The 14611-nt window shown below is 37.2% G+C and overlaps 1 protein-coding gene across 1 annotated transcript in view; it reads left to right on the top strand.

Annotated features, from left to right (window-relative positions):
* The window catches only part of UIMC1 (ubiquitin interaction motif containing 1), a 144105-nt gene that overhangs the window by 83786 nt on the left and 45708 nt on the right, over window positions 1-14611 (top strand). The window contains 3 exon segments of the mRNA XM_036847772.1: window positions 4677-4777; window positions 6303-6383; window positions 10416-10578. Coding sequence (XP_036703667.1) covers window positions 4677-4777; window positions 6303-6383; window positions 10416-10578 — 345 coding nt within the window.

The raw sequence follows: 14611 nt of genomic DNA, 5'->3' as shown, positions 1-14611 counted from the left end.
CTAGTTTCTGATCCCTAGCTATCTACCTTTTTGTGCCTTTTAATTTTTCTGACTTTTCCAACCCACTCTCAGGAGGTTTACGTGTGATTGATTTGTGTGTGTCTCTCCACACACATACATATATATACACACACACACACACATTTTTGATGGACATTGGCTCTGCTTCTCATCTTTTCTCTTCTTAGAGATAGTTTAGTTTGAAATTAACATGGCTCTTTTGTTTGCTTACTAGCCTCATCAGAGATGGCAGCAGCAAAGCATTAGGAATGGCATTTAACTCTACATTGAGAGCCAAGAGGACTTTATGTTTTGGTTTATGAGTTCTCAAAGTGGGTTGTCCTCAAATCTGCCTGTCATTAAGCAGTTTTTTTCCCTGAGGCTTTTACTAGTTAGTTTTACATTGCCATTCATGGTGTCTATTGCATAGGGAGTCCAGAAATTGAATTTTGTGCACAGTTCTGTCACTGACTTATTCGTAATCTCAGAACAGATACTTAACCTGGTTAAGTATCATACTTTGCTTTTTGTTAACAGTGGTGTTGAGAAGACACATGTATCAATACTTTGTTTAAGGTACGAGAGAGATGTTCATTGAAAGTTGCACATGAATAGGTTTTGATACACAAAATAATTTAAAATGAACTAAAATATCCATTATCTAAGAGAACTCTTGAGTTGAATCATTGTATAATATGAAGAATTATTTTGTGATTATGAACCACTACTTTTTAAGGAATTTGTTTTAGCTTCTATATATATTTTTGGCTTTTCTTAAAAGTGGGGTCTAATATATTATCAGTAACCTTATTCATGTGAGATTAAGGAACTTCCTCTTAATGTTTAAACTCTTTGGGCAGCAAGTGTTGGACAAATGTTACCATAAGTCATATCTAGTTTTCCCTTAGGTTGCGTATAACCTGTCGGGGTCAGAGAGACTCGTAGTTTTCTTGTTTTGGTTTCTTCCAAGTTTTTTTTTTCCACAGAGACTCATTTAGTTTACACATTAGTCTAGGAAAGTCCTGTAACTATTTTTAAACAATTGGCAGCATATTATAAAGGTCTTTCTGTACTTACTTTTAAAGTTTAACTATGTTGTTTTTATTGAAAGTGGTTTCTTAATTCATTTGAAATTTATTTGGATTGCTGCCTAGTGATACCCACTAAGAGACCCCTCTACCAATTGCTGTGATTTTGGCAGGAGCTGTCAGGAATGCTGTGTTATTTTTGTGAAAAGATAGCATTACTCCCTCTCCATCTGGGACTGCTGACTTATGCCATCCTGCTAGGAAGTCACCCAGTAAGTTTAGGATGATGGCATGTGACATCACCCTGGGATCTTGCAGCAGGAAACTACAAATACTGTTGAAATCCCTAATGAGAGAAAAGTTAATGAAAAGCAAGCCCTTCATCACTGTGGTTAGATAACTTTTGTGATCATGACTTGCTGTCATTAGCCTGCTAATTAAGTCCAACTCTTTGCTGATATAAACCACTTCTAAATGAGATCACAAAAGGTTTCCCTGACATTACTGTTCCTTTTGCTAAGAAAGTGTAACTACTTCTCCATGGAGTCAGACTCCTCAGTCTCTTTAATTTAGTGGCTTAAAGACTTAAACATAAGACATGACACCATAAAACTCCTAGAAGAGATCATAGGCGAAACATTCTCTGACATAAATTGTACCAATGCTTTTTAGGTCAGTCTCCCAAGGCAATAGAAATAAAAACAAAACTAAACAAATGGGACCTAATCAAACTTACAAGCTCTTGCACAGCAAAGGAAACCATAAACAAAACAAAAAGGCAGCCAACGGAATGGGAGAAAATATTTGCAAACAATACAACCAACAAGGACTTAATTTCCAAAATATGCAAACAACTCATACAACTCAACAACAAGAAAACAAACCCAATCGAAAAATGGGCAGAAGACCTAAATAGACATTTCTCCGAAGAAGAAATACAGATGGCCAATAGGCACATGAAAAGATGCTCAACATTGCTAATTATTAGAGAAATGCAAATCAAAACTATAATGAGGTACCACCTCACACTGGTCAGAATGACCATCATTAAAAAGTCTACAAATAACAAATGCTGGAGAGGGTGCGGAGAAAAGGGAACCCTACTACACTGTTGCTGGTAATGTAAGTTGGTGCAGTCACGTTGGAAAATAGTTATGGAGTTTCCTCAAAAAACTAAAAATTAGAATTACCATATGATCCAGCAATCCCACTCTTAAGCGTATATCCAGACAAAACTATAATTCAAAAAGATGCGTGCACTCCTGTGTTTATAGCAACACTATTCATAGTAGCCAAGACATGGAAGCAACCTAAATGTCCATCAACAGATGACTGGAGAAAGAAGATGTGGTACATATGTACAATGGGATACTACTCAGCCACAAAAAAGAACGAAGTAATGCCATCTGCAGCAACATGGATGGAACTAGAGATTATCATACTAAGTGAAGTAAGAAAGAGAAAGATAAATACTATATGATATCATTTATATGTGGAATCTAAAATATGACACAAATGAAGCTACCTACGAAACAAACAGACTCACAGACATAGAGGACAGACCTGTGGTTGCCAAGGGGGAAGGGGGTGGGGGAGGGATTGAGCAGGAGGTTTGGGTTAGCAAATGCAAACTATCATATATAGAATGGATAAACAACAGGGTCCTATTCTATGGCACATGAAGCTAAATTCAATATCCTGTGATAAACCATAATGGAAAAGGATGTAAAAAAGAATGTATATGTATGTATAACTGAATCACTTTGCTGTACAGCAGAAATTAACAAAACATTGTAAATCAAGTATACTTCAATAAAAAATAAAATATATAATTTAGAAGCTGTGTATAAAAATTTGTCCTAAATGGGTGAAACACAGATTGAGTATAGTAGTCCATCTTACCTATTTTGTTTTGTCTCATATTTCTGGCAGTTCCAAGGGTCTGTTATTCAAAATTATAACATCATATTAGTGAAGAAGCAGGATTACAGCCTTATGCCCATGTTGTGCATGATGCTAGCATTATTTACTTCTATGAAACTAATGTCCTCTTAATTTGTCTCTATAGTTGAACATTTCAGCCAGAGAAAGCTTAATTAAAGACTTTTTATTGTTACAGTAGTACAAGCAGTGAGCAACTCTTATTTTCTAACAGACTAAATGTCTTTTTTGGTTATATCTCTGAGGGAAGCTTGACAAAGAAGATTTTGAGGTTTATGCACTATAAGTCTTTTTCCAACAAGGTGGTAAAATCTGTGTGTGCATCCAGTTTTCAAAATATTATGATGTGTTAAAATACAGTTGACACTAGAAATGTATATAATCATTCTTTGATGATTGAGAAGATACCTCAGTACCTTTCAGGTATACTATTTGCCCAGCATTGGCCACTCATTGTATTTGTGAAGCACAGAAATATAATACCAGTTAGATGTATAGTGTGTATAGTGTAGATAACAGAGAACTTACTGGATTGTGTTCTCAGATAAATATCTAGATTTATTGTCATTTTTTGAAATATTGTTAGTGTTCTTTTGTTATATCAAGTGATAGATGTCTAGACCAGAAGTCGGCAAACTTTTTCTATAAAAAACTAGATAATAAATATTTTAGGCTTTGTGGGCCATACAATCTGTTGAAACTACTCAGCTCTGCTATTTTAACTCAAAAGTAACCATAGACAGTATAAAGAAGAATGAATGTGGCTGTGTTCCAATAAAACTTTATTTTCAAAAACAGGCAACTGGCTCTATTTGGCCCATGAGCTATAGTTTGCTGACCCCTGACTGAGACCATGAGAGACTTCATCTTACATCTCCATATTGCTAGTAGCCTGTACAGTACCTGGAACTTCTTCCATAAATATTTGTTGCATTAATGTTGAATGAATAAATGCTGCTTAAAGAATAATTAAAGAAAGACATATCTTTGTTGAGAATGTATTTTTATTTCTGCTCCTGATTTTTGTCTTCTCTAATCATCCCTTTAACCTCAGAATTAGCATCGGCAGTGTTTTGTTTTCTGTCAAAATAAATATACTTTAAAACCAGAACTATGCTGGAAAGAAGCCAAATGGATTAACTGATGAATGGATAAACAAATTATAATATATCCATACAATGGAATACTACTCAGCAGTAAAAAGGAATGAACTACTGATATATGTAACAACATGGATGCTTCTCAAACACATTATGCTAAATGAAAGAAGTCAGACACGAAAGATGACACACTGTGTTATTTCATTTATATGACATTCTAGGAAAGGCAAAACTCTAGGAACATAAAGTAGGTTGGTCATTGCAGAGAGCCAAGAAGGAGGAGGATTGACTGCAGAGGGGTACACGAGAACTTTTGGGGTTGTTAGAAATATTTTATATCTTGATGATGGTGGTGGTGATGTGGTATAAATGATACCATGTATACATGGTAAACATTTGTCGAAACTCACCATACTTTATACTGAAAATTGGTGAATTCTGTTGTATGTCAATTATGCCTCAGTAAAGCTTTAAGAAGAAACAAACTTGATCTGTATTGCCACTGCAGAATTATCATACCCTAAGCTTAAGAAAACAGGTGTTTGTTTTCTTTAACTATGAAAATACAAAATGAAAATTAATGAAGTTTTAATTTTTTAAATTACAGAGACACAGCTAAGTTCCCCTGAAAGTTTTGACCTTGAAAAAGAAGACTTTCCAGGTAGCAGAGAGACCGTGGATGAAGTAAGAATAATGGCAGATAAGGAGGTGAATATTACTTATAATTTTTCTCAGTGTTTTCTTTCTACTGGTAGTCCTCTCTCTGATGCAATATTGACCTTGGATGAAAAGATTTAGGTGACAGAGGGTTAGGCTTTTATCTCAGATTCTTAAAAATGAGTTCAGCACTATTTCTAAATATAACAGTAGTTACCAATTCTTCAGTATTTTAATATGCTTTATTATTTCTGGTACAGATGGGGAAATGGAGGTTTAGGATGTTTGCTCAATTTGCTCAAATTCAAACTGCTAATAATGGTAGAACCAGAATTTGAACACAGATTTGTCTCCAAAGTCCTGGAGTATTTTCCATTATATAGTGAAAAGTAGCAGAGATGAACAGTCTTGGAAAAAGTCACTACATTTATATTACGACCTAACTTTCAGCCCTAATTTTGAGACGTGATCAGAAATGCAAAATCAGGATAGCAGCATGATAAAATAGGCAAATCTCTATTTGCACTATTACCTTTCCTAACTTCACATATCTGACATTAACCATAAAGCTGATTGACACAAGTTCATACTTCTGATTAAGATTCAGTGTATATTTTTTCATATTGAGTCTGACAAAACAACTTAAATACCAAGAACTCTTTTTAAAAATTCAAAATCTTTAAAATTTGTTGTTGTGAAAAGCAGCCTGAGAATTAAACTAGTTTTTCTGTGAAAATAAATTTTTTGGTTACATATGTTTATACTATTTTATCCTGAGCAATTTAAAAAAGCTTCATTCTGTTATTCCTTTTTATACTCTAGGTTTTTTTTGAAAACAGTTTTTACAGTGGAAGTTAGATCCCCTTCCTAGTTTCTGCACTGCAGGTAACTGGGTAGAAATTCTGCTTTCATGAATCATGCACACTGTTTGGTTCCCTGGACCCTGATCTGTCACAGCTGACAGACCAAGATTCCCTGATGCCAGTGGTGTTAGGAAAGATGAGGACGCTCCCTGCATCAGAGCTACTGAGGATAGATCCTGCTAGATAATGTCAAAATGGCCTCTGGTTCTTTTCCTAGGGAGGGACCAGAACCTTCTAAATGGGGATAGGGGAACAGAGTGTTATTAACATAGTTATCCTAACATGCATAGGAAGTCCTGCAAGCCCTTAGTTAATTGAGGCTGATTTCTTACCCATCCGTGACTGCAAAGGAAACTATTCTTTGTTTGGGGCAAAGAGCATGAACCCTATGTAGAAGTTATATATGTCTGCAGCACTACACATAAAATGGATGGAATTGTATGGTCTTTTTCACATTGAATGTCCTCTCTTTGGTGTTGCTGTTTGCTGATATCTGTGGATACTCTAAATAGTCTTAGAAGTTTCCATTAAAAGAAGTTAGATACTGTAGTTTTTGAGTCATTGCACAATCACTAGTTACAAGTCACTTATTAGAAAGATAGAATCTGGGCATTTTATGTGTGCACAGTGATAGTATCATAATGGGTATGGACTCTTGCCCTTGGAATCTGTGTATCGGGTCATCTGCCCTAAAATTTCTTATTTATTGGAAGGCGGTATGGTGTAGTGCAAGGAGCTTGAGCATTGGAATTAGAAGACATCGCTTTGAATCCCAACCCGGCCACCTTGGGCAGGTTAGTTAATTGTTTTATTCATTTATTTGGCAGATATTATAGTGTACCAGTCATTGTTTTAGAGTCTTGAGTTATAAGGTAAATAAGAAAAAAACAATCCCTGCCCTCAGAGGGACACATAAACAGATAATTATAATGTGATCTGACAAATGTAATGTTAGAGAGATGCCTAGGGTATTAAGGGAACATAGGAGAGGAATGCTTCTTCATTTATAAAATGGAGACAAAAATAGCCTATTTTATTGGGTTGCTCTGAAGATTAAATTAGATAAAGAATATAAAACACATAGCAGGAGTTGGCACAAGTAGAAATATGCATGTGGAACTGCTTTGTAATGTATTGTGGCTGTTCAGTGATATTAGCTTACTAATGACAGAGAACTGCTTGACAGTATTTGAGGTATTTGGAATATCTTTGCCAGAACTGTAGTCCCTCTTGATTTGATTTTCTGCAATGGTCAGATTCCTTTGGAAATAATATTTTTGAAATAGCTTGCCTGAGAGTTTCCCTTAGTTGGGGTCTCAGATATTCTGTACTCAGAAGGGTTAATAGACTTTATTCAGACTCAAATACAGTTGACCCTTGAATAACGAGGGGGTAAGGGATGCCGACTGTTCATGCAGTTGAAAATCCATGTATAACTTATAGTGGGCCCTTGGTATCTGTATTTTCCCCCTGTCTGTGGTTCCACATCCGAGAATTCAGCCAACCGCAGATCATTTAGTACTGTAGTATTTACTGTTGAAAAACATTTGTATATAAGTGGACCTGTGCAACTGTAGTCAGTTTAGTCAGTTGGTTTTTAAGTTAACGGTGTTAAGTAAACTGTCTATAGTAAGAGGGGAAGATCTAAACAGTTTTCTAAGCTACAAATAAACCTGGTGGGGAATGGGTGGGGGAGTTGGTGACGATAGGACATACTCTCATTTTCATTGGGTCCATTTCTTGAGATGAGGTTTCTTTTCAGGCCAGAAAGTAAAGGCCAGCCTTTAAGAGATCATGATTTGGTGTCCAAGTACTTCTTTTGAGAAATATATGTATAGTATTTTAAAAGAAGTAGAAGCAGCTCTGCAGAGACCCAGTCCCTAACTACATAGTCCTCATAAGAGCTTCTTTGCTTGTATTTTTTCCTCTTGAGGCTTCTCCATTGTAGCTAATATTTAAATAGACCTTTTTAATGGTGCTGGGAAAAAACTTAGGTTAATATAAAAATGTTCAGAAACCTTCTGGGTTGCCTATGAATGTGATTGGAAGTGGGCTTGTATTCACAATAAAACAAAAATAGATTGATTCCTCCCTCTTGAATACTAACTACATTAATAGTTGGAGGTACCTTCTCTGCATTTTATAGAGCTGGTAATGAATACAAAAGGGTGTAGTACTGGGTGTGAGCACCAGTGACATTCATGTCATACAACATTTCTGTGCTTAGTGAACTTCAGAATGCCAAGTAACTGCTTAACTGCCACTAACTTTCAGTAACTCAAGACTACTTGCAAATTATAGGGTATATTGATTTTTCTCCCCTCTGCTCAGATGGCTTTGCATTCACAAGACAACTTTTTCTTGTAAAATTTGTGAACAGAGGAACCTGGGTTTGTAAGAATCTCAGTGACTAAGCTTGGAATAAAAAAACACCTAGAACTTCCAGACCCACTGGACTTGCCCCACATACTAGAGAAGAATAATAGAACCAGAGAGTCTCCCAATACCTGGCAGAGTCAGCTTCCAGAAACAAAGTGGAGAGGAGGGGTGCTTTTTGTTTTTGCCACACCATGGTGGAATACTGAGAGTTTTGATGCCACAAAGGCCTGGGTTTGAGTCTACATTGTCCAGTTACTCACTTTGTGATCAGCAGGTTACTTTGCCTTTCCAAACCTCAATTTCCTCTTCTATAATACTGGAGCTAGTGATACCTGTGCCAGTTGGGTTGTTGTGAAGGATAGTTACGGAAAATGCTTGGCCAAGCCTGGCATAGTATAGGAACTCAACCACTCTTAGTTCCTTTCTCATCTTTCTTTTTCCCCTTCCTTTTAAAGTAAAAGGCAGGTATGTGTTGAAAACAACGTTTTCTGGTAGTTGTAGAATCGTTTTACTTGGTATTTATTTAGATGACCTGTTTCCCTCTCTGCTGGATTACATTCACAGGTGGTAAATTTTAGGGATGGCCTAAACTTAGAGACTAAAAGAAAAAAAAAAAAAAAACCACCCCAGTTGGCTCAGAGCTCAAATTATCTAACCTACTGCAGTTTTGGTCCTATTTTGTTCTTGTATCAGAAGAGGGTTTATTTTTTTTCCCGTAGTAAGGCATAATGACGGCCCAGGTGCTCCTTGCTCTTAAATGGAAGCAGTGACTATGCAGGACAGTTTCACGTTGATTGGATAGGACATGCTGTCCTTTGAATCAAGTGTTAGGCAGTAGTGCTGCAGCGCTCACACATACTATAGAATTAATCACTGCAGAGTTCTTGACTCTGACCTGTAAAGGTAAAATAAAACTGCCTCTGAGAGACTGGGAACTGTAGGAAAAACGATGACTACAAAACACTGAGAAGGGAGTAAGAATGACTTTGTCAGGATTGTCTTAATGATTTCTTCAGGCCTTCTTAAATATTTGGGTCTTAGTTGTGTTTCCTCTTTCAACCCAAAAGTCACAAATAAAACACAAGAAGTGGTTTGTTTTACTGGTATAAGCTGAGACCTAGGTTCTTAACATAAATTTTAGTTGTGTTGCTTTTGCTTAGAGCTTTTTTTTCCCCCTAACTCTTGATATCCGAAATCACTTACAGTGATCACAGTTCTGTGTGTGTGTGTGCGTGTGTGTGTGTGTGGAACTAATTCCTTTTTGTCTTTCAGTTTTATTGAGATATAATTTACATACAGCACTGTGTAAGTTTAAGGGGTACAGCATAATGATTTGACTTACATGCATCGTTAAATGATTTTCACAGTAAGTTTAGTGAACATCCATAATCTCATATAGATACAAAATTAAAGAAATAGAAAAAAATTTGTTTTTCCTTGTGATGAGAACTCTTTAGGATTTACTCTCAACTATCTAATATATAATATACAGCAGTGTTAATTATATTATCACACTGTACATTACAGCCCTAGTACTTATTTATGTTACAGTTAGGAGTTTGTACCTTTTGACTGCCTTCACAGTTCTTTTGTGAGATTGAAAAAGTGTCTTTTTTAAAGAAATTTATTTATTTATTTTATTTACTTTTGGCTGCGTTGGGTCTTTGTTGCTGTGCGTGGGCTTTCTCTAAGTTGCAGCGAGCGGGGGCTACTCTTCATTGTGGTGCGCGGGCTTCTCATTGCGGTGGCTTCTCTTGTTGCGGAGCACAGGCTCTAGGCATGCAGGCTTCAGTAGCTGTGGCACGTGGGCTCAGTAGTTGTGGCTCGCGGGCTTAGTTGCTCTGTGGCATGTGGGATCTTCCTGGACCAGGGCTCAAACCTGTGTCCCCTGCACTGGCAGGCGGCTTCTTAACCACTGTGCCACCAGGGAAGTCCCTGAAAAAGTGTCTTTAAGATGCTGTTGATAATACAAACTGAAACACAGCAGACACAGCATACTGACCCAACGAGGACAGCACCTTGCAGTGTGATAGAGAGGAATGCTGTCAGGTTTTGGAGCCAAATAGTCCTTGGTTTGAATTTCAGCTCTGCCACTTATTTATTCTGTAACTTTGGGCAAGTTACTTTACTGTTTTGGACAACACTTTTCTCAAGTGTAAAAAGAGTGTGTTCGTACCTTTGTAAGATTATCATGAGGTTTAAATGAGTATTACATGCAGAGTGCTTAGCACATAGTAGGCAGGCACTGAATAAGTATTATTCAGTATAATAAATAAATATTAACTCTATTAGTGTATCTCCCAATCTGCTGTCCTGAATTTGGCAAACTGATTGGTATCGCCTCATTGAAAGTAAGTGGAATATAGGATGGAGTCTTGCAGTTCTTCTTGGGAAAAGATACTTTATAAAGTAAAGCTAATACAATTGCCATTTGTCATGTTCTTCAGGTTCTTCAGGTTGATAACAGGGAAGATGCTGAGAAGGAAATACCTACTACTACCTTCTCATCTAGTACCCAGGTATCCTGCCCACTATGTGACCAAGGCTTCCCACCCACAAAGATCGAGCGACATGCCATGTACTGCAATGGGCTGATGGGTCAAGATACAGGTAAAGCCAGATTCCTTTCTTCAACTGTGGTGTTTTTGTAATCCTATACGATACAGTGCAACAGACAACTCTTCTTCAATGTTAAAGTTTGTTTTTTTTTTGATCTAGCTAATTATCTAGTGCTTTTCACATTCTTTATTACTTTATACTATTTTGTTGCACATACCTCAGGACAAGGGGAAGGGAAAAATCTTTCATCTTTCAATGTTTCACACTTATTCTTTGCTATAGGCAGGCCAGAGATCATTGTTATCCCATGGACCTTGAATTTCAATTTATATATTCAAATATTGAAACTCCTATGGAACTTGAGGAACTAAGTTCTAGAGTTGCCCGTTTTTCATTTAAAATAAGTCCCGTGTGTGTGTGTGTGTGTGTGTGTGTGTAAATTCTACCTAAAGATAGTTAACAGCTGAAAAATATCCCTAATTTCCATTCATGTCCTACATGTCTCTGCTGCATCACCCTGGAGGTGTTGGTTCTCTCTCGAAGAGTGACAAAAGACCTTGGTTTTGGTGCAGTGTGACATATTGGGCAAGAGAATCTGCTTGTTCATCACAGCCCTTGAAATACCACCCCTGATCTTGCCTTTCTGTTGATGACTTTAAACTCTAAATAGAATCTGCACAACTCTGTGGTCTAACATGTTGAATGTAACCATAACTTAGATGATTAGAAGTGTTGCAACATTTTTCTCAGTGCTACTTGGTTCCCATAACTTAGAGATATTTAATCTGAAATTGTATTATTGTGAGGTGTTTTATATGTTAAGATTTCCAGGAAAGAAAGGCACATGTTATTTAATTTTTCTGAAGTTATACACTTCTTATTAATTAAATAAGGAAGTACCTAAACTTATAATTTAAATAAATTTGTTGATTTTTCTGATTGTAAAGTAGTACTTGTTCATTGTAGTATGAATAATAATAATGGCTTACATTTATTGAGTATTTGAAATGAGTCAGGAATTATTTACATAAATGAGACCATGCCACACGTGTGTAATTCTGCAATTTGCCTTTTTTTATTTATCAGTAAATTTAGATCTTTCTATGTGCAGGTATATTTTTTACATAGTTGAGATCTGACTGTATGTAAAATTCTGTTTTGTTTTTTTCTACTTACAGCATAAAAATTTCCCCATGTCACTAAAAGTTATGTGTAAAAATATTTTTAATGCTTATATAATATTCTGTAATCCAGATTGCCTCCATTTATTTAATTGTTGTGTGTTTAGAATGCTTCAAGTTGCCATGTTACATGACAGTGAGCTTTTTATGCCTAAAATTATGGCTGTATTTTGGGGTTATTTTCTAAGGATGTATTTTTAGTTTGGGTGATAGTAAAAAAAAGATGGGCTCTGGAGTCCAATCAGTCTGAGATTGAGTCCCACCTCTGTCACTTACTAGTCTGTGACTCTGCGCTAGTTTCCAGGCTTCCCTTCATGCATCTGTCAAACAATAGAAATGACCTTATTTGGTTTTTGTGAGATCGAAGGAGATATTTTAAGTAAAGTGTTCAGCACAACATAGTAAGTACTTAAGAACTTTCATCTGTGGAATTCCCAGTAGTGGAATTACTAGGTCAAAGATTTTGTCATCATTTTTAAGGGTTTTTATGAATAGCATTGTAGTCTTTTAAATACAATGAAAGTTGAAGACCTAAATCTGGTCAACTCCTTTAATAGAAGAGCACTGTAGGTCTAGGATTCTGGATGCAGTTTTACCTTGACATAGCTCTTTAGTTTGATTTTTAGTGGAGAGTTCCAGTGACTGAAAGAATTCTAGGGCTGGGCCTTTGGTGACCAGAGAAGGGAGAGACTATTTTGTCTATCTCACCAAACACCTTACCCAACTGGTATTAGTTACTGAGTCAACAATGCACTCAGCACTGAGGTCCAGAAATAAATGAGTTTGAGAAACTGAATCCCCATTGAGCTCTAGGAATAGATGACCTTCTTCCAGTCAGGAATCAAAAGGTAAAGAGTAGTATAGAGTAGCTCCTACTGATATCTCCCAGACTGAACGCTGATAGTTTGTGCTTAAACAGGAAGCTTTGGTATTCATCTCTGTCAGACATCTTTCAGCTATATGATATTTGCTTTTAAGCTTGTTCTTCCTTACAGGGGTGCGGTGGGGCAACTCACAGCCCCAAATACTTGATTCAGGCTTGTTTCTGAGTTTTCTCACACCTAATGCAGACTTATACCACCAGAACCAGGTTTTTCTCATTGAACTTGTTGAGAGGCTGACACCATCAGGAGGGCAAAGTAGACTGAGACTTGCATTGTTATCCATTCAGGACAAGCCTTTCAAGTTCTCTTTAATCCTTTAGGCCAAGTGTCAGTGATCCTGTGTGATGCTGCTCAGTTGGATTTACACTCTGGGTCTTGAGGACTCTTTAAAATATTATAGATATAAGTGTGCTTTTCTGATATAATTGGAAGCCCTTATTTTCTTGGCACTGTATGTCTTGTAGCCCTGATCCAAATGTCTCAGACCTCCATTCAAAGATGTCTGCTGTATCCTGAATGACAGTCGCTTTATTTTTTATGAGGAAATTTGTTTTAAAAATTAGTTCAGGGACTTCCCTGGTGGTCCAGTGGTTAGGACTCCGTGCTTCCATTGCAGAGGGCACGGGTTCGATCCCTGATCCCTGGGGATCCTGCATGCCGCTGTCCCCAGAGAAGGGTGGGCTTAGCCTGAGCTGGATAGGTTTGGACAAACCCATAGGAAAGTAGGGGGCCCTTTATCCTCTTATGGGTTAGATAAGATAGGAAGCAAGGGAAACAGCCACTAAATGACAGCTTCCTCTTAATCTTCCTAATAATGTTAGCTTACCTAAATTACCCTTTCTGAGAATGTGACATTTTAGGCCTTATGGAAAAGTTTGGAGCAGGGAGTCCTCACTGGAACTGTCCCACTCTCTGCTTACTACTCTACTTTCCTGCGGACAGAGCTTGGGGCTCTAGGTGGGGTGGGGGAAGTATTGATAGTTAGATGAATTATGTGAAACACCTACTAGTGTGCCTGGCATATAGTGGGTTTTCGGTAAATTTGCTGTCTTTATTTGGTTTCTCAACCAGTTTCCTGCCCCATCTTCCTTGCCAGGGATAGTAGTGATTGTTCTGGTTCCTCTCAGCTTTACGACTGAAGACAGAGGGCCGTCCACAACCTAATATTGTAATCTTTGGTAAAAGGAAGCCTCTCCTACAATGGAGGGGAAAGAGTTACACATAACCCAGGCTGGGAGACCATTAGCCCAATGCCTAAGGGGATGGAATAAGAGGGAGGACTTCCCTCCCAGAGCTAAGTATTCAGCTTTCCCCTCCTTCCTGTTTTCCCCTGAATCTGCTCCTAGACATGCTTGTTTGGCTGTGTAAAAGAAATAGTAATTAGAGTCATTTACATGAAGTGTCTACAATTTATGCCTAGTTACCGTGCAGCACAATAACAATTATGCATATCATTAAATGTGTCTGATTAACTTTGCTGTAAGTTTTATTTTATTATAATACTACACTCTGGTTAAGTTGGCTCAGTCTGCTCAGTTTGTTGCTCAATGACATGGCTATCTGTTCACAACTATGGAAAAATTAGAGGGAGTGTCCTTTAAAGGCATTGTTTGAAGGGAGATGATTTGCTAAAGTAATCTAGACTGGGACAAAAGCAGGTTGCCTTTGCATTTGCTTTTTGGAAAATGTCTTTGAGACCATTTTCATTTAAAAACCTAGGAAGAATAAAGGTCTTCATTTACTCATCCAGTAAATACTTACTAAATGCCTACTACGTGCCAGATATAGTGAACAGAGTATACAGAGTCCGTGTTCTCAGAGAGCTTATATTCTAGTAGTGGGATACTACTACAATAAACAAGTAAACATATAATATGTCATGTTGATAAGTATTTTAGAGGAAAAAAAGAAATCAGAGGAAGAGGGGAATAGGGAGTATTGAGGTCAGGAGGTGGCAGTTTAAAATAGGTGGTGTGGTGCTTCCCTGGTGGCACAGTGGTTGAGAATCTGCCTGCCGAT

The sequence above is a fragment of the Balaenoptera musculus genome, chromosome 3, assembly GCF_009873245.2.
Source record: "Balaenoptera musculus isolate JJ_BM4_2016_0621 chromosome 3, mBalMus1.pri.v3, whole genome shotgun sequence".
Taxonomy (NCBI): Eukaryota; Metazoa; Chordata; class Mammalia; order Artiodactyla; family Balaenopteridae; genus Balaenoptera; species Balaenoptera musculus.
Note: the sequence above shows the minus strand (reverse complement) of the source record. Positions and strands in the feature narration are given on the sequence as shown.